Source organism: Thunnus maccoyii, chromosome 2 (assembly GCF_910596095.1).
Source record: "Thunnus maccoyii chromosome 2, fThuMac1.1, whole genome shotgun sequence".
NCBI lineage: Eukaryota > Metazoa > Chordata > Actinopteri > Scombriformes > Scombridae > Thunnus > Thunnus maccoyii.
The window spans coordinates 30721880-30749119 of record NC_056534.1 but is presented as its reverse complement, the minus strand read 5'-3'; the positions used below and the strand labels follow the sequence as shown (position 1 = coordinate 30749119).

Below are 27240 nucleotides of genomic sequence, written 5' to 3'. Positions count from 1 at the left end.
CACCTTTACATTAAAGGGTTCCTACAAACCCTGGAAAACATCTCTGGCACCACCACCCCATATAAAGGGCACATGATGTTATTTGGCACTGGAAACTGTGTGTTAAAGGGATGTTAAAGAAGATGTAGCAGGTCTGCAGGCCAGGGTATGTGCAAAAAAGGTGATGTTTATTAACAAAAGTATTAATGAAACAGAGGCAAGCTGAAAAAAGCAAACAAGCAAATAAAATCTGCAGCCTTAAGCAAGCTGCCCCCCAATCTCCTCCCTACTGATACCTGAATGGCATTTTACTCTCTCAGCCGCACCTAACTGGAACCTACCACCTGCTCAGGTAAGTATGGGGGTGAGCTACACAAACACTAGGCTTTCAAATTATACGGAACACCACACAATTATAAACACTGGTTTTCTTTGTTACTGTTGACAATCACAATCTATTATAAGCACACAAACATAGTCATAGGTGTACCCACTTCAACCAAATGTCATTTGTCATTTACTATGGAACAACTTTACCCATCTCCCCACATCCTAACAATGCCCAATCCCCCACTGCTTAGAGGACCTAATGATGCAAATGTGTTTTCACGATCCCTGATTGAGCAGCTGATCTACCCACAACAATACAAGCAGAACAACTGAAATAACATGTGCAAACAAAGATAAACCACATTTATCAACCAATGTATTCAATTATTTTAAAAAAAACCTCACTAACAAATTACATTCGATTGAAAATAATGATGATTTTACACACAAAACAATGACAACATTGGGGAAAAGGACTTAGTGAAAAGGGAGAGGAGCAGCCTTTTCACACCATCACATGTCCTAAACCATGTTTTGGGTTATACCTCATTCACTTCATGTGGATAAGTAATTTTTCAGCTGCAGGGATCAAACAATCAGCACTTGATTCTGAGTCCGTGTACAAAACTATCCTCTCATCTTAAGATCACCAGCAGCAGGCAGGCCGCCACACATTGGTTTTATCATATCTGTCCACAGGTCTCTGTCTCCACCTGCAGGTGTGTGACAGACTGTGGTCTCTCTGCTCCACATCAATTTACATTGGTGAATATAAAATTGTACAGAACAGCTGCATAAACGCAAGGGTGACATGTAGTCATTTGATGTGGTAATTGACAGTAATGAAAGTAGAAAGTCCGCGCTGTGGGTATGCTCTAATATTACACTGGAAAAACATATCGTCAAGTTAGATTACAGTCCACAACATAGGCTACAGCATAATTACTTCACTAAATGTGAAGTTAGGGAATAAGGGGGCAACAATATGGGAACCTAAATAGAATTTATATTGCAGGTAACTAAAAGGACGCTATTCTAATATTACTGGTTGTGTCTGGATTTATTTTGCCATTGTATTTATTATAAATTCCCAGCTTGAAGAACCAAAAATGAAGATTGTTTATACATGATGTGCTTTACTTGAGTCATGTAATATGTCATTAAGTTTATTAATATTATTATAAATGAAAAACACTTGACAGTCCAGAGTAAAATATCTGTATAAATGTACAGTATATATTTAAAATATATACTTTCCTTTACAGTGAAAGAGAGTTTTCTGTTCAGACTGTTTCTTTTTATTTACAAACATAAAATCCACTATTTGATCAGAATACAGATGATATGTACAGTGTAGATTTCCAAATATGTAAATAATATACTTTTTTTAAGTATATTGTTTGCCCGTGAGACGAAGCATGTCCTGTTTGTCCACAAGACATGAACCTTCTAGGACGTCAAACAGAAGTCACATATATGAAAACTTCAATCATTACAATCTGTCAATACACTAATCAATTTGTTTTATTTGTCAGCTGCAAAGCATCCTGAAAAGAGACTCTGCAGATCGTTTGTGATTTTTTAAAGCCAACAGCAGTTTCTGTGCATAACCATCCACCATCCTATTAAAATCCTGGGCTCTGACCAGGTCACTGGATGCTAATGGCTAATTATGTACTCTGAGCTAACAGGGAGATTTGCTTCTTGGAATATTGAGAACATTTTTTGTGCATTACTTATGCAATTTGTGCATAAGTTAAAGACACAAAAACAATTCCTCATGTTGATCTCCTCATAAGCTCTCATGCATGTGTATGCATCTCACAAAGATGTTGCTCATAAACCTGTCTAATGATCTATTATTCAGGTGGCCAGAAATGCTCCATGCAGGCTTGTGTGTGTCCCCCCACCCAACACAATAAATGCAGCTTTAATGTGTTTGGACTGCCAACAAAGGGTTATTAGACATCTTTGAGTTGTGGTTATTTCAGCCTTTTTTACTTTATAAATTTAAATATATTTCAATTCACTTTAACGACCACACAACTGAGCTGGTGCCATTATTAAAAGTTATGCATATTTAAAATTCAATAAGGGATTTCAAAAGGATTCAGATTTAATAAGTGGATTTGATCCTGGATTTGAATTCCATAAAATGTTATCAAACCCCATCCTCTTCAGAAACGTGGACAGACATTTTGATGAGTGCTGTGTGTACTGTCCCCACATCTCATCTTGATGTGACATCATATAAAAAGTATGTCATAGATGACATCATACAAGATCAAAGCTATCAACAGTCAGTAAAATGTTTTGGTTTTCACTCACAGCTCAACACAAAGTCAAACAGATAAAACACTAGAAGTTCTACATCGACTAGGAACGCAAATACTTTCTTGATGAACGGACAAGGTGACACGTTAGATCCTCTTTTTGAGCTAAACCCCGAAGGAGGTCAACTGTTTATCCTGCGTATCACCTGGCAGGGGCGGCTCACAGATGAAAACCGTAACGCTATGCTTCAGGAAGTTATTGATGCTCTGAATCAGGCCTCAGAGGACTCTGACGAGGACTATGACAACCAGGACTTCTTACAGGATCCTGAAATTGAGGTCGGTGCTGAGGTGGAGGTTGACATGGAGGCCAGACAAAATGTTGGCGAAGAAGAAGAGCAGGAAGAGCCACTTCCCGATGAAGATGGTGGTGAGGAAATTCGTGATGAAAATGTCATCGACGAGCCGCTGCCTGGAGGGTCCAGGAAGAGAGGCAGAGAGGAGGATAGTGAGGATGAAGAGAGCAGCAGCAGATGCCTCAGATGTGACTGTGTGTTCAATTACAACAACGACGCACAGAATCAGACTCAATTTGGTGCTCAGGAAGAGCACGATAAAGATGTCATCAACGACCCGTTGTCTGCCCGAGAAGAGGAGGATGAAGAAGAGGAGGAAAGCTCCGACAACTACAAATGTGACTTTCCAGACAGTGATGTCAACAGTGTTGACTACAGTGAGAGTGACACTGATAGTGAGTGTTGAGTGTCACAGTCAACATCAAACCCTCTCAAACACCTCATGAGTGCATCACATCGACGAGGTGATAACAGCAACACTGAAACATCTTACTTTCCCTCTGCACCAACACCTCTCCACATGTCATCGCTTCATTTTCTACTCTGGACAAGACAGTAAGACAGCGGGAACATTACACACAACACCCACCAGCCGATCGTCCTGGAGGGGGATCCCGTCTTTGAGCAGGCCCTCCCAAGGTTTCTTCCTTTTAGTCTCCAAATGGAGGTTTTTGGGGAGTTGTTCCTTGTCCTCATTGAGGGTTTAAGGGCTGGCTGAGTGTTATCTTCCTTAATGTGGGCACTGTAAAGCCCCTACAGGATTGTTGTTAGTGTTGGTATGAAACAAAAAATAATTAAAAAAGGTCATTTGACTTGCTGACTCATTACTGTTGCTTTTAGCGACAAGAGAATGACAAAATTTTGGTGAAGGATGTACGAACTGAAAGCCGGTAAAATTGAAATGTCCAAAGTCAACTTTAAATTTGGTTGACTTTATTTGGGAATGGCTTTTCAGCAAACTGTCTATAAATGCTTTAACTGTCAATTTCAATATTAGTGTGAAAGTTCAACATGAACATGCACACATAGCCTACCTTCAACTGATGGTTCACAGAAGCTTTCTGACTAAAACACACAATAATGAACCGTGTACAGTTAACACACCATCAGAGCTAAAGACAGAAAAAATAAAAACTTTGCCATCATCTCTAATATCCTGACAGAGTATAGCGCTGTATTCTTCCAATATTTGACCACAAACTCTAAAATATTGTATTACACACCCTCGACTGATAATGAGTTACTTTTTATATTCCATTCATGAATGACCACTTTTTAAGCCCTTTAACTTAATGACAATCCCTGTGCTACACATAGACATATTTGACTTCAAATGGTACAGGTACTGGTACAAAATCACACATGAAACGCAGCTTTGCCACACTTCATTTAAAGGATACCTGCACAATTTTTCAAGTGTGTCTTAAAACAACAGTCAGATACCCAAATGAACGTTGAAACTGTTTTTTCTGGCTGTAATCATTCCTCCTGTTCGTACTGATCATTAGAAGATCACTTCATAATGCACTTTCAATGTAAATGATGGAGGACAAAGCCCAGTCTGCGTTTTGTGTTTTTTAAATGTATTTAAAAGTTTATCTGACGTTAATATGAGGCTTAAGCCCTCAAGGTTAGTCAAATCACACGGATAATTTACAAAGTCTTTGTGTTTATCTGTTGAGCTGCAGTGGAAGGATGGGACTTTTATAGTAAGAAGGCTGTAACATGGAAGATATCCACTTGATCCACTTGATAAGTTGGATGGCTTAAGCCTCATATTAGTTTCAGATAAACGTTTGAATATCTTTTCACACAAAACCAGGACTGTGGATTTTGTCACCCAGCACATACGTTGTAAGTAGTGGAGGAAAAAAATTACTCAGCAATGACTCAATTTTAGACATTTTGATTGTAGATTATCCAGAATGACTGTAGAATATTTCTCAAAAAACACAACATATAAAAAGAAAAGTAAAGTAAAAACATCACTCCTCTTTCCAAGGCAGTTATGGACTTGAGGAGACGCTTGTCTTTGCTGCTGCAGCCACCAAGGAGCGCTGTTGCAGCAAAGCAGCAGTCTAGCAGAGCTGAACGCACCCTGGGGGCCCCATGTGTTCACTACAGCTTCTCACTACAACCTTTGAATGTCCAACTCTGTATAATAAGCAAATGAGTAAAATTTGACTTTATAATAAATCATGGAAAAGATAAAATACCTTTGAGATGGTGATAACTCAAATTTCTGATTGACAAGGTTGTTTGTCTGCATCACAGTTAAGTAATATGAACACACACAACCAACACAAACTCCATAAACCGCCTCTCTAAGTGCCCGGGGCTTTATTTGGCATCAAAGACTCCAGGGGCAGTTGGAAGTAATTAATTTGCAAGAGGGAGACAGAGAGAGTGTGTGTACGTGAGACAAGTGGGTGGAATGCACTCCTCCCATCCACCCACACACACACACACACACACACACACACACACACACACACACACACACACGGCTCCCCTCTGTGTCCGGCCTCTTTTTGAAGTCCCTCCTGCAGCTAAAACACTCTGAATGAGGAGGCAGCTGGGGAGAAGCCTGAGGAACGTGCTGTAAGTGTGTGTGTGTGTTTGTGTGTGTGTGTGTGTGACGATGACAACGTGAAAATATGGCTGTTTGTTTAGTATCACCAGTGGACAGTCAGATAAAGTCAAGGCATGTGAGTGTCAGAGGCTGCAGGAATTTGTGGATCATGAGGTCCATCACAGCTGTGGTCTCCACGGTTTGAAGAAGGCACCTGAAAAATGTCAAAGTGCTCTTAACACACCGTCCTTCACTTGCTTACAAACCCGCTTTAACACACTCACAGTGCCTCTGATATGGCTGTGACAACTTCAAGTACATCATATCATATTTACTGTCCTACAAAGACGGAGAGCGTACAGTAAGTACAGACACGGTGAAGTTGAGAAAAATGGTTTGAAGTTTTCAGGCTGGCCAGTCAACTGCATAACACACAGTAAGATTGTAAAACTTTCATGTGGTGCTATTTTAGGCTGATTTATTTTACTCCCACCACCCCCCCAAAAAACCTCCGTAATAATAATTATAAACTTGAGATACTGCACTTCCCCTTTGGATAATCAAAAGTTCTTTTACAGTATAGTACAAAGTCAAGAGGTTGTGATAGAGCACAAGATAGTAAAGCTCTGGAGTAGCATTCCTGCACACGCGCAGTGGCGTCTGCTTTACACAGAACTACTCTCCTGAGACTGAAAATGTGATCGCTGTTATTACTCTTTGGAGCAGTTTCTAAACAAACTAACGTGACCGTAATCTTCGGGGTGAAAGAACATGTCAGCCAGTGCAGCTGCATGGCTCATTGATGTGTTTTTAATAGTTTTTGGATTACAACGGAGTTGTACGGAACAGAGGAATAAGATATATCAGGCTTTGGATACACACACACACAACACTTTTAAGTAGTATCAGTTCATTGTTGGTTTGGCTTTGAGATTTGTTGACAATAAGAAATTGCCAGCCTTATCCTTTAAATTACCCAGAAAAAAAAAATTTATATTTTAACATCTAGGTCTGCTGATGGAGATTATCTGATTGAAAGCTCCATAACAACAAAGCTACTAAATGGACCTTGAGGTGAGGTTGTGAATTGTTTTGTTAAACTTTAATTCAAGACAATATTCAAGACACATTTTTAGAACAACAATCTTTATTCACTTTGCACTACTCCTTTGAAGCTGTGCTCAATAAAAACAAACTTTTCGGCACTCCTTTCCTCCCAGAGATCAACTGGAATGAAACACATCAATCTTCTTGGCAATGAAATATTCACTATTTTATCATTTTCGACTGTTATTAAAACCTATTTGAGTGCAGGCGTCCTCCACGATGGATAAAGTCCACTGCAGTCAAAACGTTGAGGCGCAGCAAAGATTTAAGTGCTGTACTCAAGTGTGCAAGGCAGAGCTTTTCAAAACATCTGTCGCAGTCAGTCATCTCATCAACACACAGCAGTCTTTATTTCTTACCTGTGCAGGAGACAAGAGACAGCGATTAATAGCACTGTTAATCAACAAACGATACAAATCAACAGCATAGTAACACTTTTAAGCATTGGTATTGATTTTGAAAAATCAGAAAAATTCAAAATGTTTTATTCTGAGAGGAATTATTCACTTTCTTTTCTAGTTTATTTTGTTGAGCAACAGCACGAGGCAACTGAGAAACCAGAGATCTCTGCACTGATGATCTAAAACATCTGCTTTAATCCACATGTTGCAATCTCTGAATGTTTGTTGGGTTTTTTTTTTATGCATTACATCTTATTTAAAAAGTCTGATGCTTTTGCAGCTTGCCAATTTCATTTTTCCTCATCAACACACATATTCTGATCAATACCACTTATTAATTTAAGTAAAAAAGCAAAAAAAACGTTGTACATGTTACAAGAAAACCGAGCATAACATAACTACTATGTGACAGATTTAAATAAGTCTTCATTTAAAAAGGTATGAAGAAAGAAATCATGCTGCTTCATAACCGCAACTGAATTTTAAAACACTGAAACTTGATATGCATTGAAAATCTGTTTAAAAGTAGAAGTACTATATCATCAGAGAGGTTACTCAAAACACCCTGCGCAACATGTGACGCATAATAAATCCTGTCAACATGGCATCGACACAGTGCCAATCATCAGGACGCAGGAAGGAGCAGAAAACTTTTGTCCAAATGAGCTTCTGGAAGTGTGTCGGCTCTAATCTCGAGTCCTCCAGGATGCATCAACACACTTGGACAGATCGATTCTACTACAACAAGGAATAAAGTGTTTGTAAGTCTACCGTGTGTGTGAGTATGTGTGTGTGTGTGTGTGTTCCCTGCAGGGTTCCACACATGGAGTCCATAATTTCCAATTCAGCCCCCCCCTCCCCTCAGTCTTTTTCTTTTAACTTTCCTCATGAAAGAGAAACCAGCCACAACTTTCTTAAAGAGGACACACACGGAGATCAGCCAGAAATAAAGAGCGCACAAAAACACAAACAAGACAGACAGAGAGAAAATAGGGAGCAATATTCTGAACAAAAACATCAATACGGTGACCGCCAGAATCACCACAATAGAACAACAGAAAAGCGCCGAGCCTGGGCTGACCACAGGGGCTCGTGCTGTGTGATGTGGCCCAGCAGCAGGCTCTCTCCCTGGGTTCAGAGTGTCTGTAGTGGTCTCCTGGGCCGGAGGGGGTGACCATCCTGAACTAATTGGTTCACCCTTACATGCATCCTTATCTTCTGAGTCACAAGGAATTCTGCTTTCAAAAGACCATTTCCTATTGACTGCGGTTTGGGGTTTGTGTGTATCTGTGTGTGTGTGTGTGTGTGTGTGTGTGTGTGTGTGTGTGTATTTACCACGACAAGAATCGTGTGGCTAAAAGCCTTCTGTTCTTTCTCTACTGGAGAAAAAAAGAAAGTGATTTCTGAGAAGGATGGCTGGATACTGTCTGTGTTGAGTGAGTACAGGTTTAGTTTGGTACAAACAAACATTGACTCAAACTGCTCGACTGGTTTGGTACATTTGGGCTGGTGTGAAAGCTGTCAATCAAACTCTGGTGAGGATTTAAGTGAGACTGCATGAAAAAGAAGGGTCTCAGTCACCTTCCAAGTGGACTCTGGTTCACTTAATTAGACAAACCTGGACTAATTACTTCCTGGATGCAGATTAACAGCCACTAAAACCGTCCAATGAATGAGTTTTACTGTCAGTCTGCATGACGTCATGTTTACAGCTCTTTGTTTGTTTGCAAAAAAAGTAAAAAGCAAAAAGTGATCAAAATGAGAATGCATTTGTTTTAGTGCGTGTGTGTGTGTGTGTGTGTGTGTGTGTGTGTGCTCTCAGTCCCGTCCCATCCTCACCTGGAAGCTTGAGCCACTTGGGCACCTTGCCCGGGTCAGACCTGTTAGGTTTAGCAGCCTGGGGGTGTGCAGGTGGGTCTCCTCCGTTCTGTGTGGAGCCGCTGGCGTCTGCTGTCGGCTCCGGAGGGGGGAGCGGCTCCTCGGAGGCCACGAAGCTGGAGGAGGGTGTCACGGACCGGGGCATGCAGCTGAGGTAGCGGAGGGACGAGGATAGAAAAGGTTGAAATCTTTGGATTCTTTTGGGTGAAACTACTTTGGAGGAGTTGAAGGCTGTTTTTTGTTTTCTGAGGAATTCATGTGTCTACTTAGAGCAGCGTTGTTTGGCCGGCGGAGGAGCCGAGCCAGAAGCGAAACAACTGAGAGAGATAAAGATCTAAAACAAGAGGAGGGGTGATGACCTTATTAAAGAAGCTAAAGGACAACAGGTGGGGGTCAGTTTTGGGAAACGGGCTCTATCTTTAGAAGGACTGGAAAATGGTTTGTGTGTGTGTGTATGTGTGCGTGCGTGAGTGCGTGTGTGTGTGTATGTGTGTGTTTGTGGAGGAAATGAGGGCGCATGGGGGCACCTGCTGTTTAGGCAAAACCTCAAAGGGATTCCAATGATGACAGCTTTGTGACAGGAAAATAGGCTGGTTGCCGCGGGATACAAGTGCACATTTAAACACACACACACACACACACACACACGTACACATACCTTGCTATGGACTCATTTGCTTGCAAGGCCGAGACAGAGGATCCCAGCAGTTCCCTCTTTAAGTAAGATTCTGTGGAGGAAACACACGCAAACAAAGTAAACTATTGTTTTGTTGTATTACATTCCTCAGTAATACACCAGTATCTAATTCTCAGCATATGAAAGAAAAAAAAGAAAGAAAAAAGAAAAAAAAAAGATAGAAACCTGTCTTAACGTCGGAGCCGAAGTACACCAGCGCACCAGGAAACAGGTCGGCCTGGGGACAGAGAGAGAAGCAGAAGTGAACAGAAGCAGTCAAAAAATGTTTGGCACACACGTCAATTTCTCTGCAAAACATGGAAAAATCCAAACAAAACTGCCTCCTGCTACACGCAAACCAAGTGCTGCCACCACATCCAAGCCTAAGTCAAGTTCATTTTGAAGATGATTCATTGCTCGGGGATCTGAACCAGTAACCGTGGCTCTTTGAAGCAGACCACAAAATGAGCACCAATCAAATGGTTAGTGGAAACACTTTCACCCCTGAAGCACAACACTCCTCTCTGGTGATAGTCTTAATGGTTATAATGGACCAGTCGCAGGCAGATATTATCAACTGTACAATTATGAGGTAGGAACACAGACAGACAGGCAGGCAAGCGGGGCGCATGTCTGTGACTCTAACGGAACGGAGACAAACAGAACGAGCTAAAGGAAAACAGTCCTCGACACACATGTGCGCATTCACAGAAACACATGAGCGACGCAGGAGAGAATGGAAGCAGAAGCTGAGTTGTGTTCAATGATGTAGTGGTAAATAAAAAGATGAGCAGTCAGTTGGTGGCCAAAAAAAACAGAAACAGAGATAAACATTCACTTTATTCTTAAGAAGAAGAAGAAAAAAAAAAAAAGCATCAAAGAGTGATTTCTGCTTTTCTTTCAGTTAACAGATCCTCTTATAACAAGCTTAAACTGCTTAAAATGATTTGTAATACAAATGACATTAAAATATATATAAACCAGACTAAACTCTGCAAACCATTAGGTGGGTAATGTTTTATGAATCCTAAAAGAGGATTTATTTTATCGCAGGAATAAAACTCCAGTAAGAGTTTTGTGTAATACTGATCTGACCTGAAGATCTTTATATTTGCAAATAAAAAAACAACTATCAAATGCTGACCTCACCTACTCCAGACCTTTTCACAGATATTTACTGTAACGATATCCTCCATGGAAAAGATGACTGATACACCTCGACCGCGGTGAGACCAGGGTGAAAAATACAAGATGAAATGAAACAGACACGGTTTAATGCTCTTTTAATATTTGACATTCGTCTTATTTTGCGTTTTTATTTCAATAGTGAGAGGCATCTGCACCCAAATCCCTGTGTAATGAACTCTACCTGTGTATTTGTCTGTTTCAATCCATGACCTCATCCTAGCCCTCATGTACCTCATATTAACTACTAAATTTATAATGTAATAAATACAGACAACAGCACAAACACATCGAGCTCCACAGTGAAGTCATATCAGTTCAGATCAGTTTCTGTGTCCTAATGGATACTGTGTGTTCTGAACATGTTCCTTTATCCTTCACCTGATTGATACTTTGTCATTTGTTCAGTGTATTTTCCTTTTTATATTGTTTATATTAAAGTTTTGGGGCGAGAAACCTTCTAGATACAAGAGTGTTTAACTTAAAATCACTCGTTTAGACGCAGGTGAGCAACAGTAGACTCTTTTCACATCAGATATTTTTGACTTTTTATAGCAGGAAAAGCTTAGATGTTACTAATATCATGAATGACGCCTCTGCTCCATTTGTGGTTTTATGGAATACACTCGTTATGTTGTTAATTACTTCGCTTTTCCTTGTCAAAATGTCTTCGGTGGCAAAGATCTATCAGCTGCACCGGTGATTATTTTAAAGGCATTACGGTAAACGAGACGAATACTTGCAATACTGTAACATGTGAGTTTTGTATTTGTACAGACACTGTGTACTGTTGAAGATGCTCTGAATTTTTGCCGTGTCTCTCTTTATTGCCTAGAGAGCATCAAGTGAATCCAGATTATATCTAAAAGCTGAACTGATCTTTCCCAGCCTGTTGTTGGCCTCATCTGCTGAATGTCTTTTTCTAGCAGCGGCGGGTATAGCTGAGTAGTTTTAAACATTATAATAAACATCAAAAGCGTCTCGTCAAACGTTTCATGAAGCCCACACTGTGCTTTCTTGTGCATCTATAATAACTTCCATGTACTCTTGTATAGTATTGAGGAGTTAATATCTACTTAATTCAATGAACTACCTCATGTGTGGAGTCATGATCCTAGCACTAATGCCATCTATTGACTAATCTTTTCAGTCATTTATTAAACAACACTATCAAGCATTCTCTCGTTTCCAGCTTCTCAGACGGGAGGCTTTGCTGCTTTTCTGAGTTTAATATCATTATAATATGATATAATAACATAAAGTATCTTTGGCTTCTGGAAAATATCTTCTCTTCTTACATTTTACATGTTATATTTAACCATTATTATTATCTGTAGGATCCATTTTCAGTTACATGTGTATATATATTTTTGTAATCTACGTTTCCATCTCCGTCAGACGGAGCTTCCTTGTATTGGGGTAGTCGAGAATTGTACTTAAGAAGATCAAGCTTAATCAGCTTAAGGTGTTGCTGATTTGTAAGAGAGTGTTTGAGCGTATCCCGGCCTTTGTTTTATACCCAGATATTGTCTTTTTCTACATTTTAGTGGAACAGTTTGGTCTACTTTGTGTAAAAAGGCTACAATGGACATTACTGGATGGTGGTGAACTGACATAGTCTTTATAATAAATCTGAACTTTGATCATTGACAAACTGGGTGTTTTATTTGAAGCGAGCGTCACAACAAAATCTAATAGCATGTTGTCGTAACATGATCCATCCTCGGTGTTTTTGCACAATATCATGTATTTATCCATCAAGTGAATCCTTAAGATCTTGTACAAGACTCTTATTTCATCCCGTGTCGGCCTGAAACATTTAAAAGAGTGACAGCGTTTTAAATGTTGGCGCTAATGTTAGCTTAAAACACTAGTGAGCTATAAGTGCTGCTGCTGCTTTTGCCTACCTCTGTCTGAGATCAAGTGGTAAATTATTCTAAACTGTGGCGGCTTTACAAATGGTCGCTCCTGATTCCTTCTCTGTTGCTCTTCCTGCTCTTGAGGTTTCTCCCATTTTTTCCTTGTTAAACAGGTTTTTTTTGGATTCAGGGGTTTTCCTTATTTGAATCAAGGGTTCAAGGATAGAGTTGTATTGCTGTACAAGTTGTTAAGTCTCTTGATGCAAATTTGTGATTTTTGATGTTGGGCTATACAAATCAAAATAAAATGGACTCAATAAATGATGGAAACAAGTGTTAGCTGCAGCTCTCATACCTTCATTAAAACATTTTCCATGTAACTCCACTCTAGACTGTTTCGAATCAGCGGTGTAAAAAGAGAAGGTGGCATGGCATTTGCTGGGATTAGGCGGGTTTACATTCACTACAACCCGTTTTACACACACTGTCCCCCCCGCCACCCCCCCCCCACCCCTCCACCCTCCCTCGTTGGCTGCTAAATTGGGACACGCTGGCCTAATTGCTATTATCACAGCTCTGTGAGCAGGAAACAATGTGTTACAGTGGAACAACGGGCATTCCTGCTATCCTGCTCCCTCTGGCAGTGGCGCTTCCACTCGGGAAGACGTGTGTGCGTGTGTGTGCGTGTGTGTGTGTGTGTGTGTGTGAGAAACGGTATTAAAAAAAAAAAAACATATAAGAGAGAGAGGAATGGAGAGAGAGAAAGAAAGAGAGGCAGAACAGATCCTGATGGAAGACAGAGGGAGAGACGGATGAGGGAGGTATCAAAGGGCTGCTGGGTTGGGAAACATTCCTTTCCTGACATGACACAAAGTGATTAAAGTGTGTGTGCTCGAGTGTGTGTGTGTGTGTGTGTGTGTGCGTGCGTGTGTGTGAAAGAGAGAACGAGAGAGAGAGTCCATATGCATGTGCACTCATGTCTATGTGACATGACAAAAAAAGATTAAAGATTCCGTGTGTGTGTGTCAAAGATTGATGTATATAGACAGGAAAACAGAGACACTGTGTGTGTGCATATGTGTGTGTGTGTGTGTGTGTGTGTGTGTGTGTGTGTGTGTGAGAGAGAAAGAGAGACATGACACCAAGGGGATTAAAGATTTTGTTTTTGTGCGCTTTAATGCTTTTAAGTCCCTAATGGATAGAGACATGGGGGTGAGGGGAGGGGTTTTGGAGGGGAGTGAGGCACAAGAGAGGGTCGGACAGAGGGACAGTAGTGCTGGTGGAGGTGGAGGCGGAGGAGGAGGAGGAGGAGGAGGAGGAGGAGGGAACGAGAGGAAAAGAGAGAAAGCTGGACTTGGGGTACAGGAGAGGGACATGTAGAGAACAACAGGCCGGGAGAGTTCAGAAAGGGACAGGAAGATGAAAAAGAGACGGGCGGCTTGCATCAGATCATCACATATAGAGAGGTCACGGTACGAAAAAGGGCGCACGCAAAACACACGTACACACATACACACGCTCATTTCAAAGTGCGCTTTTGAGGATCGTTATCTTTTGTACCAGTCCCTCTGCGGAGCTGAATCTTGTTCATCATCAAAGATATCACTTCAAACAACTTTCTCTCCCCTCCACCTCTTCTTTCCTCTTTGCATTGCTTCAGGTTGAGTCAAAGTGTCAAAAGAGAAAACGGGAGCACGGCAGTTATCCTAAAATAATATATGTAGAAACGAAACGACGAGGAGAGCCGGTGAGGCGTTTAGGAACCGAGTGATCAACCGTAGCGGGGAACAACTTTGCTTTTTTTTTGTTGTTGTTGTTTTTCATTTGCATCTCTCCGCTCTCATCTGTTTCAGTATGAGAATAGCTCTGAACTGGAAGGCAACAAAGCATCAAGTCTGCCCATTGCTCTGTGCGTGAGAGTGTGTATGTGTGTGTGTGTCAAGATCAAAGCGAGGCCTGTATTAACCCCATGTGCCAGTCTGGGAAAAATCAAGCCCAGCTGGGGTCAAGGACAGTGGAGAGGGGGAACAAGTTTGAGAGCGTGTAGGAGCGAGAGAAGAGGGGGAGAACGGGAATGTGGTGAGGCTTTGAAGAGGAGAGAGGAACCAGCCGATACATTTTACAGTCTGTGTGTTGTGTGTGTGTGTGTGTGTGTGTGTGTGTGTGTGTGTGTGTGTGTGTGTGTGTGTGTGTGTGTGTGTGTGTGTGTGTGTGTTGAGATAGTTTCAAACATGGGGAGTTAAAGTTGTTGTTTTCTGGAGGGTGACTGTGATGTGGTTTGTTAGAGTCCAGTCTTTCTGGTTAGTGTTGTGCTGCCTGCAGACTTACACGACGGCTCTTACCTGGAAAAGCGTAGCTGAAGGATCATCCAGAATGGTTTTTGGAGGCGTGATGACTGAAAGAAAGTTTTAACGAGAGAAGAAGAGAAATTACAAAGTGGACACGTTGTTGGTAAAAATCTTAATTAAAGTCATTACTGATATTGGAAAGTTGAATTTAACAAAGTGATGAAAATAAGTGTGGCTGTTGATTGATGATGTAAAAATTTCCAAAAGAATATGATCAGCTTTCATCCGAGACCAACGCTTTGTCAGATTCACGAGAATGATAATCTATGTGGATAAACCTGTGTGGCCTCTTTGGCAACACTGCCACCATTACAGTTCAGTTTGTCTTCGGTCGTCAAACTACTGCACCTCTAAGGCACCGAGGCAATGTTTGGATATCCAGGAAAGAAAAAAAACAAAGACACTTCCAAAATCTGTAAAATGTAAACAGTAAGAAAAACAAACAAAAGAAGTGCTGACAGACTTTTAAAAATGACATTTAAAAAGGTTAATATCAATTTACTAACAGTTGAGTTTAATTGTTGTAGTTTTGGGCATCGCTTCTACCAGTTATATAAAATTGTATTCGTGAAATGAATCCCTGAGGACTGGGAACAAGGTGACATCGCTACAACGAAATCAGACAGGTTTTAAACAAACGTCTGAATAAGTCGTTAGTTTAGATAATCTGGCTGAACTGTTGGCTTGTTTACAACCTCTTTTAATTGTTTAACCGCTCGTTTCTTGCCCCGTTAAACTTCATTGCAGCAATGTTCAGAGATCCCGACGATTACTTTGGTGGGTACAATGATATCTAACTGATAGAGATGATGTGCAAAACTACAGAATATATCCCTGTTGGCCAAAACCAGCACAGAAATATGTCTTAAATGTTCATGCTTGATGATGTGACACTTACACAGGTAGAAACTGAGCTGAGGATCCTCCAAGTGACTCCTCACAAAATTCTTCACAGCGCCGACTGCACACAAGACAAACGGAGAATTGACTTGCGCATAAAGAAACGGATCTGTTTGCATCTACATCAGTCACTGTGTGGAGCGTAATTCATTTTTAGATGGAATTTCCCTCAGATTTGTTGTTCTGCTGCTTGTTGTGTTGCCGTTAGGGTTGAGGTGGATCTATTCCCTGGAATTACAGACCTGTCTCATTCTTTCTCTCTCTCTGGTGTGGCTACAGTCATAAATGTGGTGAGGGAGCCACAAGTAGCTTTAACATTGCAGCCATACCTGTGGCTAGCCCAGCTGAAATGAACACTCTCCGCACTGCGCGCACACACACACACATTCACGCAGACACACACACACACCTGTCTCCAGAGGCCTGAAGAAGCCCTGTAGAACATGTCTGTCTGGAAACTGGACCCTCAGGACCACCTGGAGACACACAGTGGCAGTGGGTTAATTAAAATCTGTACAATACAAACACGCACGTTTTAAAAGCAGGATTGCGATGACTTGCGCTCACTTTGGGATATCTGTCCATCTTCTCCTTTATCTGTGATTCTCTCAGAGCTTTAGTCATCAGTGGCGCCTCCTCCAATAACTTCCTGGAGAACAGAGGGAGCAAGAGACGGACATAGTTATAACGAAGCGAGCTGTGACATTAAAAGCAGAATCGACAATGGGAAAGATGATCGTAAAAATCAAAGTCGACGCTTCATCCTTCAGCCTCGCTCGTGTGTGGCCGTGTATGCGTGTGTGCGTGTCAGAGGAGGAGGCGAATTGCTGTGGTCTGCTTAATTCCACCCCTGGTAATTGCAGTCATCGACACAGTAGTAGCGTAGCCATGAGGCAGCCAGCTAAGTCAATGCAGACTGGAGATTAAAGGATGTACGCGGTGAGGTCTCAACCTGACGGTGTTTGGTTGATGGCTGCAAGATAAACGTCTACGCAAAACAGGTTTACTAATTGCCCCCCCTGTACGCCATATTTAGAGGCTTTTGTAGTGTGCGTGGTGTCTTATAAATGAGAAGAACATGTTTGCAAACACACACACACACACAATATCTCAGCAGCTGTGGTCTGCTGTGGCCACATTCAGAGAGCGCAGAGTAAACTTGTCCGCATCTGTTTTGAAGAAGCGCTCGTAAATAAAAACAAACTTCAAAACTCAAAATAAATAAAAACTTCAAAACGCACCCAGTGATGCCCAGTATTCTCCCTGCCTATGGCCTCTCATCATTGCCATGGTATTCTGCAATTAAGGGTTATACATCGACAAAACACAGCAGGACCACCGAATGCCAAACGGACTAATTATCTCTTACAAACAGTTGCGGGAACACATCTGATCCAGACGTGTTTCTGCATCAACAAGGTATTTAAACTAAATATCACAGGCGGTCCTCAGACCCATAGTCACTCGACCGCTTCCCTTCACTTCCTTCTCCCCACCTCTCGCTCTTCAGTTGGGCGAAGCGCTTGCGCACGTCATCCATCGTTACTTCAAAGAACTCGTCAGGCAGATCCCCTTGTTGCTCTGAGTGACTGGATACGGACTCCAGGTGGTAGATGAGAGGCTCCCTCTCCACCTGCCGCAGAGAGAGAGAGAGAGAGAGAGAGTGAATCAGAGTGTCCGTGCTGACGTTTTCATCTAAAGCACCGTGAAATCAGTCAGGATTATGCGTACAATTAACACAGCTGGTCTGAGCGGGAATCAAACCCTTAATTGATGAGTTACAGAATCATATTGCGTCATTCGACTTGGAAACCGACGACATGGGAAGCAGGTTTTACCTCCAAGAACTGCTCTCCCTGATCCATGTCCTCATCCGGCCGGTTGGCAGAGGCTTGATGCTACGAAAGAAAAGGCTACAAGTTATACTCAGTTACTTAGAGTGAGATTATTTTGTCAGCTGCTGTTTCTAAGATCAAGAATGAACTCTGAATCTCAAGCAAAATGGTGTAATATAGAGAAATGTGTGTGTATCAAACAAAAATCAAACAGAGAAAGCAAAAATTAGTGAAAAAAAAAGAGGTCAAGAATAAGATTTCTTGCCCTGGTAGCCTAACGGTTCAGAAGCATACGCTGTCAGTAGAGATCAACTTTTAAATCTGAATATTTTCTGGTTTCTTTAGTCTTCTATGACAATAAACTGAATATGAAGATGACAGAGCAGAAGCCAGCTGGGTCTGTGTGGTGGTCATATACAGATGCTCTTTGGATACTTGAGGTGTACTTTGCTTATTCCATCTTGTGAGTGAGACCATATCCCACCCAGCAATGAGCCCTTCACAAGACGGAACCAGAAAACTGAGTATCTTTGGGTTGTAGACGGTTGGGACAAAACAATACATTTTTGGTTGCATCTTGGGCTCTGGTAAATAGAGATCGAGGTTTTTCACCATTTTATAGACATATAGAGCGACTAATCGATAATGAAAATTGTTAGTTGCAATCCTAAAGCCAACATGGACAAGTCCTTTAAGTGCTCAGAATATTGAAATTTTTCCACCTGGGAAAATTCTTACTGCTGGATGGAACTTGTGTTGAGATTGTTTTCTTATAAAATTGCAAATATTCAATCATCCTACGATAATTTGCCTTCACGGTGCTCCAGCTATGAGTCTCACCTTGTTGCCTGAACCGTAGCTGGATTTGGCTTTCTTGGCTTTGGGTGATTCTACTGCAGCAGTGACAGCTGACAGAGATGAGGATGACGAGGACGAGGATAGCGTGCGTCCAACTGCACCTCCTGCCGGACCACCGAGGCGCTGACCGCCTCCAGAAAAGGGAATGAAAGGAGCCGAGGGAGCGGAGGAAGAGGAAGACGGGTGTGAGTTCAGTCCCGATGGCCCCGCTTCCTCTCCGTCCTCCTCTGGCATTCCTCTTCTGACGGGTGGAGCCTTTGGCCGAACTGCGTCCTGGGGTTTCGGAACCTCTTCCTGTTGAACAGGAAGTGAGCTGGTGGCAGGGGGAGGAGTTGGTGCAGGTTGGGTTTCCATTGGCCTCGCAGGGATTGAATATTCAGTTGGCACTTTTGGTGCTGAAGTATCCGGGTGTGATGGAGCTGGGTTGGGCTGAGATGGCGGGCTAGGTGTGCTTTCCTTGGCAACAGGTGTGGTTGGCACAGCGGCGGTTTCAATGGCTTCCCCGCCATCTTCCTCTCCCGGCGCTTTGTTCTTTTTGAGTAGAAACCTTAAAGAGTGATGGAAACGGCAGTTCATGTCATACTGTGCAGCATAAACTCAGTGTGATTCTCTGTTCTATACATTTAAAGTATATCCATACTCTCAATATTAACTGTTTTTTGTATGAAATATTCTAAATCTGAAAACCAGCAATCTACCTGACAATAGCGCTTCCTCCTGTCAGACCCAGAGACTTCAGAGTGGCCTTCTTCAGCGCTTCTTCCCCACTCACCTACACACACACACACACACACACACACACACACACACACACACACAGAAAGACAGCTGTGTTACCATAAAACTCACTTTCATCTCTTGAGAAACGACGAGTTAAAGGAACACTGCATACCTCGTCTCTCATGTAAACACACACGGGGGTGGATCCTGTCTCGGACTGCTCGGACACGCTAGGAAAAAAAAGTGATGACATTGAGATAAACAGCGGGAGTAAAGTTATGGGCGGATAATTTTCATTTGCTTCAACTGTGACAAAACAAATGAAGTGACTTTCCCTTGTTCAGGGAAATCAGCCCTGTGATTTTACAACAAAACCTCATGTGATGTGGTGGCACGCTGTCTGCATGTGTAAACCATGTGTGCACAATCCCATCTAGAAACTAATTGAACCATAAATGTTTTACTATTGTTCTCCTTAATTCTGGAAATCAAAGCTTCCCCCTCTGCTTCACAACATTCCCAGAGCTTTTAGGGCGGTGTGTGGCTAATATTCATTTCATGGAAGCGTAACTTCCTTGGAAAAGGATCAAGATATGGAGTGATGTCATTTAATAGAGATGAGATGAAGGCTGGACGGATACACGAGCACCTGGGACCGCACAGCTGGAACTACTGAGTAACAGCTGCGTGTAAGTGTGTGTGTGTGTGTGTGTTTGAATGAGTGATGTGTGGGAAGGCTTCAGACTTCAGTGAGGAGCAATGTGAAGGGATGTTATCTGTGTCACAAACATACATACATTTGTACTTCTATACTTGTGAGGACCACCCCGTAACGCCTCACTAGGGCTGCGTAATATCAATATATATACATGTATATGTATATCACAGTGTGGCTACTGCATGAAAAAACACATAAAATAATGAAACAGGTGTTCAAAGCAATGAACTATAATGCCTTACATGACACCAAACTCTTTATGTGTGAAGAAAAACTTCAATACTTAACTTAGTTTTAGTTTAGTTTAGTTTTTTTTGTTTAGTTTCAGTGACAACTTGCTCAGGATCATTGTCTTTGATGAAATAATTAGTTAATTATTTCACACACACACACACACACACACACACACACACACACACACACACACACAAACCTTGTACATGCGTATTCACACACCTGATCTGGGGGAAATGTGTGAGAAGCTCCCACAGACTCTGTCCACTAGAAAAAGAACCCTGGAGACGAGAGCCGTCCTCCATCTGTAGCGCAATCCGCACCTAAGAGATATGAACACAGTGACACACACGCAGCTGTGGTTCAGACGTCAGAGATGTCAAAGACCACAAACACACATTAGCCGAGACACTAAAGCGAGGAATTAACGGAATTATTTACAAGACTTTAGGAAAACAGTGGATCAAGATGAGTCCATCCACACCTCGATCTCGATGTCTAACCTCACGGTATCTACAGTATGCATGAACTAAAAGCCACTGTGAGATGAAGTTAAAGTCCCCTCCGCTCAAAAATATGTTTTTCTTCTTGTTCCTTAAAATTGGATGTTTGAGCTTCACCGTGCAGAATGATGTATGTGCAGAGTTTGTTTTCACATTCATCTGCTGAGAGTGGAAAGTTTCTCTGTGCTCACTGAATATCTGATTTTTAAGGGGCGGGCCTACGAGCAGGATTTGTGACATCACAACTAATTTGAAAGCCAATTCTGGACCAATATTCAACTGAAACAAGTGTGATGTAGAAACTTGAAGCCTCCATTGCACAAACACTGAGAATAGACTTTACAGTGAAGGAGGAGACATCTTGTGTCCAGCTGTTAAACTTCTGAAACAAACAATATTTGCATATTTATAGATTGTGGATTTTTTAATGAGGGAGAAGAAGGAGATGACATTTTTAAGATTTTTATTGTATTATTATATTTGTGTATGTTTTAATACATGTCTAGAGGGGATCTTTAAGGAGTCATCAAGTGTTTTTCAAAGTATTTTTGTGGCATTTTTTTAGTTTTTGCATTTATTATTATGAAAGTTAATAGAGAGTGACACAGCTGACAAAGAACTCCAGCTGGATTTGATCTGGAAACATCGCAATTACATGGAATGCGTCTTATAAACCTAGACCACCAGAATAAAAATAAACTATTTTCTTATGAAACACTGCACAGCGTTTCATTCAGATCTCTAAACTGAGACAGTTTGAAAAAGCTACATCACTCTCCGACATGTGATGAAGAGTCATAAACAAAAACAATTCGGAACCACTGCATTAACACTAAATAAGCATATTAAAAACACTTTTAAGTATCCCACTGACTTTTCTTTAACTTATTTAACACATTTTAGTTGCCTTTAAACACTATAAAGTACAGAAGCTAAAAATAAATGGACAAAAAAAAATGCATCTTTACCTCCAAAATTGTAAGTTTTTATCTTCTTAAATGCATAAAAGGGAAACTCATCATATTAAGCATCAAAATCTCCCTCGGTGGTCATTTGTGGGTTCTTGGCTCTCACAGGAAGGAAATTCTTTGATAATCGACTTGATTAAGCTGCACATGTGGGCCTCTCTCAGTCTGAACCTGAATTTCTTTATTTGAACAGGGAGAATGTACAAAGAACATTAACCTTATATAAAACATGAAGAGATGTAATGTACCAGATTTTTTAGCAAATTGCTATTTCCCGCCTGTAGTCTCTGGGCAGGTAAGTAAAATAATAAAATACTATGAAAATTACACATTAAAAGTGTACAAAATACTACTGCAGTCAATAAGAGAAAACAACCCCCCCCCCCCCCCGCTCCCCACCAACAACCCTAATCTACAAATGTGTGCAAGTCTGCTGTGTGAGAATCCTGTGTTTTGTTAAATGGGACAAAGTTACAAAATTTGTTGTTGTTATTAGTTCTGTTGGAAGATTGTTCCCTCGTTTTATGGCCATAAAAGTGAAAGATGAAATGAAAATGAGTAACACCAGACATCGGTACGAGTCTCTGTTGTTTCTCTCTGAAGTCATTCTACGATTTGTTTCTGTTTACTCAACAACCCTGTTGTCCAGCACACGATGCACGCTGCACAACGGCACACCGGGAGAGATGAAAGGAGTGCTTTGGCTGTCAACAGCCAAACACGAAACTCTCTCACACACCAGTTTGTCTGAGGTGAATGTTGCGAGAGACTGAGCGTGTCCATCCGTGTGTGTGTGTGTGCGCGCGTGTGTGTGTGTGTGTGTACACAATTTGCGGTAGAAGAGTGAGCGTGTGTGAGTCTATAAAATCTGTGAGGTATCAACAGTCAACCATCCATCAAATGAACAAGAACAACAGATCAAACCCAGGCGTGACTTTACTGCTTAGATTATGATAGCATGATGTCATAGGAAACTACAGCTCAGCTACAACAAAGTGTTTTTTCGTTTTCTTTTGGATACAGATCAGATCAAAGTGAATTTGGCAACACAGGCGGAGAATTTAAGCGTTTACAGGTAGTGACAGTAAAAATCAAGATATTGAGCGGATAAATATACTGAAATAATACTCATATAATGTTACGTATAAAACTAGATATCATCTGCGATTTTAAAAAAAATCATTAATATGAATGGAACAAATAATGTGTGACATAATACTGATACCAGTTATCACGACACGTTCTGTTGAATTATTGAGATCTGAGCTGTTTTTCTTTTTGGCAGTTCAGCTTTATTCCAGTTTATGGCTGTTTAACATCACAACAATGGCACATGTGATGTCACTGAGTGTGTTATTAAATATCACAATTTTTCACAACTTTGTGAAACTTAAAGCTCCTCATCATGTGAGATTCCTGATTTTTAAACATATATATATGGGGAGTTTTAGGGGTATCTTCTTCTCTTCAGTCATACAGGTATCATGAAGTATTGTTGCTGATTTTCTTGTAATATATGTATCAGGGATGTGTATCAGGGAATCATACTATAATAAACAGAGGAAAAAATAAAGGAAAAATCTGAATAATAGAGTACAGGAACAAATGCAGATGATTCCATATAGGACACAAGGGTGACTGAATGGTTTGATATGCATGAACCATCATCACTTCTCAGCCAATTATTTTAATTTTTGGACTATAAAAGCAATCAAAAATCAATTTACTGTTTTTGTGTTTGATGGACAGAATATTTTGAATATTTTCCGAGTGTCACAGTTTTTGTTCATCAACTAATTATTCTTGTGCGTTAATGTGTCGCCGTGTAATTCTGGGGCAAGCTGTCGTGTATTTAGTAATTACAAACATGTGAAATGAACGTTCCACGTGTTTAAAATCTGTGTTTATGTGATAAGTTTTAATTTTTCTGCTTTGCTAAGTCAGACCTGTAATTCAAGCTGCTACACTTGTGCTTCTCGGTGATACTGACAAGGAGATAATCACCATATGTACTGTGACATACTGTACTTCATACGCTGATGTCTTTATTATGTGAAGTGAGACTCTCTGTCTGTCTCTGTCTCTGTCTCTCTCTCACACACACACATTTGCACAACTCACCTGGCTGTCAGCTACAGCCTGCTTCCTTGTACTTGACACCATTTCTAGTTTAGCATTATTGGGCAGGTTGGCAAACCTCCAGGGCACTGTGAGGTCAAGAACAGTCCTCTGAAACCTGAAGGTGAAGACAGAAGATGAGGTGAGGATGACGGAGCACCCGGATCTTTAATGTTCTGAGGCTCAAACACAAACATAAGCTGGGAATTTAACTAATGAAAAATAGAAAGCTCCATTACATTTGACAAAACATTTCTCCTCTACAGCTGCTGAGCTCATTCATTCAATATAAGACACATAGAACATTGAAAAACAGGATCCCTGTAGGTTCAAAGTTACATACGCAAATGTCACTGTGAGTGTTTTATATAGTTGAACTGGAGGCAACTTTATAAATTACATTAATAATCACCTGTGCAAATTAGATATATAAAGGAATCCTATTCTTTGTTTTATGTCACTAAACTACTGTGTTGTTGTCCAAATATACCTACATCTGATATAAAACATGCTTTACATTAACAATTTATTTAACTGACTGAATTTCAGCATCTATGACAATTCACACATTGTTCAATACTGTTAACTTAACTTTACATATTACACACGACACATTTAACATGTCAGACTTTACTTCTCACACACAACATTTCAAACCAGATCCGGTTCACATATGTGGCTTGTTTGCGTGTCCAGGTGTATTTAGATGAAGTGCAGACTCAGTTACACTCATTTGGCTTCATTGTCATCACTGTAACAGATGCATCTACTATCTGATGCTCACTTCAAACCATGATCTTCGGGGTTAAATCCGTGTTTTTTGCAGACGTCCTCCAGCACCTGAGGAGGACAAATAGAAGCTGGAAATGTCACAAATGAAGGTACGCAACACAATTAGCTAAAAATAAATCTGATTTAATCCGCAGGATCAGAAACTGATCTGTCACTGGCTAACTACGGTTAGCCAGACAAGCTAACTCAGAGGGAAACATTTAGCGCCGGTTTTGACGCAGACGAGCAGAATAAAACAAACCGGCCAGGTCTGAAAACACGACATGTTCTCTAAACACTAGTTACCTGTAGTAAAGGTGTGTTTGGAGACACTTTAACTGTTTGTCGTCTTCCATTTGGAGTGAGAACCGTCACAGCTGTACCGCTGGCTGCCATTGTGTTTTGTGACGTCACAGTGTTTGTTTGAATCAACTTTATTAAATCTTCCCAAACAGCTGTAACAGGATTTAAAGGGTCAGTTCAGCCAAATTATAAAAAGACGTTTTTCTAGTAGAGAAAATCATTTATGTTTTCTTCCGGATGCTCACAGCATTGAAAGTTACATACAACAATCCACAGACCTCACTGGTTTTATAAGAATCTATGATCTACTAAAAAAAAAAACAATCCCTATAAATGAACATAGTCTGCAATATATTCCAAATGTTAAATTAATTCCACACAAGACACAAATGTAGATGATACTCATTTACAAAAGCATGATCACTTCTTTTGATCAGTGTAGCTTTTAATGTATTGCAAACAAATACAAACAGATGACTGACAAACTAAAGGAAAACCTGAATAAATGAGTTTCAAGTATTGTTATATCTCATTACACAAGTGTAAGAAAGTAAAAATCTTAGGTTTCAGCTCCTCGAGTATAGAACATATGAGTGTATGTATGTGTGTATGTATGAGTGAATATGAGTACACGAGTGAAGAAACATGACGAATGTGATGCAGGTAAACTAGATTAACACTCTATCATCGCTCTGTGACAGTTGGCATTGTTCATCTTAAGTTTAGATGGCAAGCTTAAAGATCTAAATGACTCATTACAGAGAGTGCAAAAACCATACGCACTGCACTGGTCTACAGAGATGTAGAAAAACATTAATGGTCAGATGAGTCAACCTTTACCATATTCTCAACATGAGCGCTTGGATGGCATCCACCATGAGAACAGGCTTGAATGTTTGGCCTCTACAGTGAAGGGATACAGAGGGTATTTTCCTGTCATGGTTCTGATCCCTCATCCCCTTAGAGGAAATAATCACTGCAAATCTATGCAAGGATACTCTGAATGATCATGAACAACATTCCCGACCCTCATCCTCAGGACACAAAGGGGTCTCTGAATGTTTGAATATGAAAATGATGTGAGACGTACGTGAGGCCTCTGCAGTCACCAGACCTCAACACCTGGGAGATGACAGCTAGCTATCATGTAGACGAGTCAGCCTGTACCAACCGGTACCAACAAGCCTCCCTGCAATACAGAGACCCTTCATTCTACAACTGGGGGTACATTTCATGTCTGTTAATAATTATTATATTTTTACTATTTTCTTCAAAAGTAAAATATTGATATATTAAATGAAGGCATGTTATAATATCACACACACATTTCAGTTGAGTGGATCTTGGTTTCAAAATAATGAATAAATACCATTAAAGTCAACATTATACATTTTTATTTATTTCAAAATTCTAAATACTAAAGAAAAATAGTAATTTTTAAATTGACTTTCACATTTAAATCCAGTAAATAAGTAAGTTAAGTAAAATTTATTTCTATCATGCTTTTTATAGACATCAGTAACAAAATGCTTTACAAGGGCATAATACAACATACGAAAAAAAAGAAATCATAGCAGATAAAGTGACCACCCAAATAACGTGATTAAAAGGTGCAAAACTAAAAAAACACAATAAAAATACACAGTTAAAAACATAAAATGCTGACCTGGTGCTTACAAGAACGTAAATAGCTCAGTTTATTGATGACCGCAAAAGTTCTGTCAACTCTGTCACTAACAGAAACTAAAACGTGGTTTGTCCCAAAACTGTTTAACCAGCATCACTTTTTGAACACATTGTGTTGTGTATTCTCTCATTTTTTTCAATATTTAATCTATTATAGGGCAGAGTCAAATAATGTATTAATTGACTGTCAGCTATGTTAGGTACATTGTTAGGTTGTTAGGGTTTACAATTTTTTTAATGATTTTAATTCAAATTTGAGGTTGATCTGTTAAATAAAATGACATGTGGTGACCCAAGAGAAGGTCTACCATTGAAATTATACATCAGAGTAGGTAAATTGTCAACTAAGTTACTCAGTAGGTGCAACTCATGGGTAACGAAGTTGACATGACCCTACTGTTACCCTACAACTACAGGATGTGACTGTCATTGTCAACTACTGCTGGCATCCTTCAATATATGTGTGATATATTACACATTCACATTAGTCGGAGTTTTGTATAACATCTCTTAAAACTATCAAAATCACCTGTAAGGCAGATTTGTGATAAAAAATATTCTTGTCCTTAACGACAATGCTGAAGATATTACATGCACATCTGCAAAAAAAAGCCAATTCTTTAAGTTATTTTTAAAAAATCATTGTACATATAGCAGAATAG

General features: G+C 40.4%; 2 protein-coding genes across 3 annotated transcripts in view; one reads left to right on the top strand and one right to left on the bottom strand.

The window, feature by feature from the left end:
- Positions 1-6637: 6637 nt before the first annotated feature.
- Positions 6638-25007, bottom strand: aspscr1 (ASPSCR1 tether for SLC2A4, UBX domain containing). The gene is made up of 17 exons (XM_042431321.1): positions 24896-25007; positions 24603-24658; positions 23822-23936; positions 20452-20552; positions 19450-19507; positions 19256-19329; positions 18540-19104; positions 17703-17762; positions 17361-17497; positions 16432-16513; positions 16274-16340; positions 15863-15925; positions 14959-15011; positions 9759-9810; positions 9555-9624; positions 8858-9045; positions 6638-6976 (listed from the first exon to the last, which is right to left on the bottom strand). The coding sequence occupies exons 1-17, from the start codon at positions 24983-24985 to the stop codon at positions 6966-6968; spliced, it is 1842 nt and encodes a 613-aa protein (XP_042287255.1). The 5' UTR covers positions 24986-25007; the 3' UTR covers positions 6638-6965.
- The window catches only part of notum1b (notum, palmitoleoyl-protein carboxylesterase b), a 12729-nt gene continuing 10100 nt past the window's right edge, over positions 24612-27240 (top strand). The window contains exon 1 of one of the 2 annotated variants that reach the window (XM_042431345.1): positions 24612-24699. The gene's annotated coding sequence lies outside the window, so the exon portion shown is untranslated. The remainder of the gene's footprint in view (positions 24700-27240) is intronic. The other variant, XM_042431336.1, reaches the window with a different exon arrangement.

Bases quoted from the DNA above. Each gene is read 5' to 3' on its own strand.
- aspscr1 (XM_042431321.1), bottom strand. From the start codon at position 24,985: ATGGCAGCCAGCGGTACAGCTGTGACGGTTCTCACTCCAAATGGAAGA. The intron at 23,937-24,602 runs GTGAGCATCAGA...CTTCACCTTCAG, and splicing joins CCCGAAGATCATGGTTTGAA to GTTTCAGAGGACTGTTCTTG. The intron at 19,105-19,255 runs GTAGATTGCTGG...TCACTCTTTAAG, and splicing joins GGAGGAAGCGCTATTGTCAG to GTTTCTACTCAAAAAGAACA.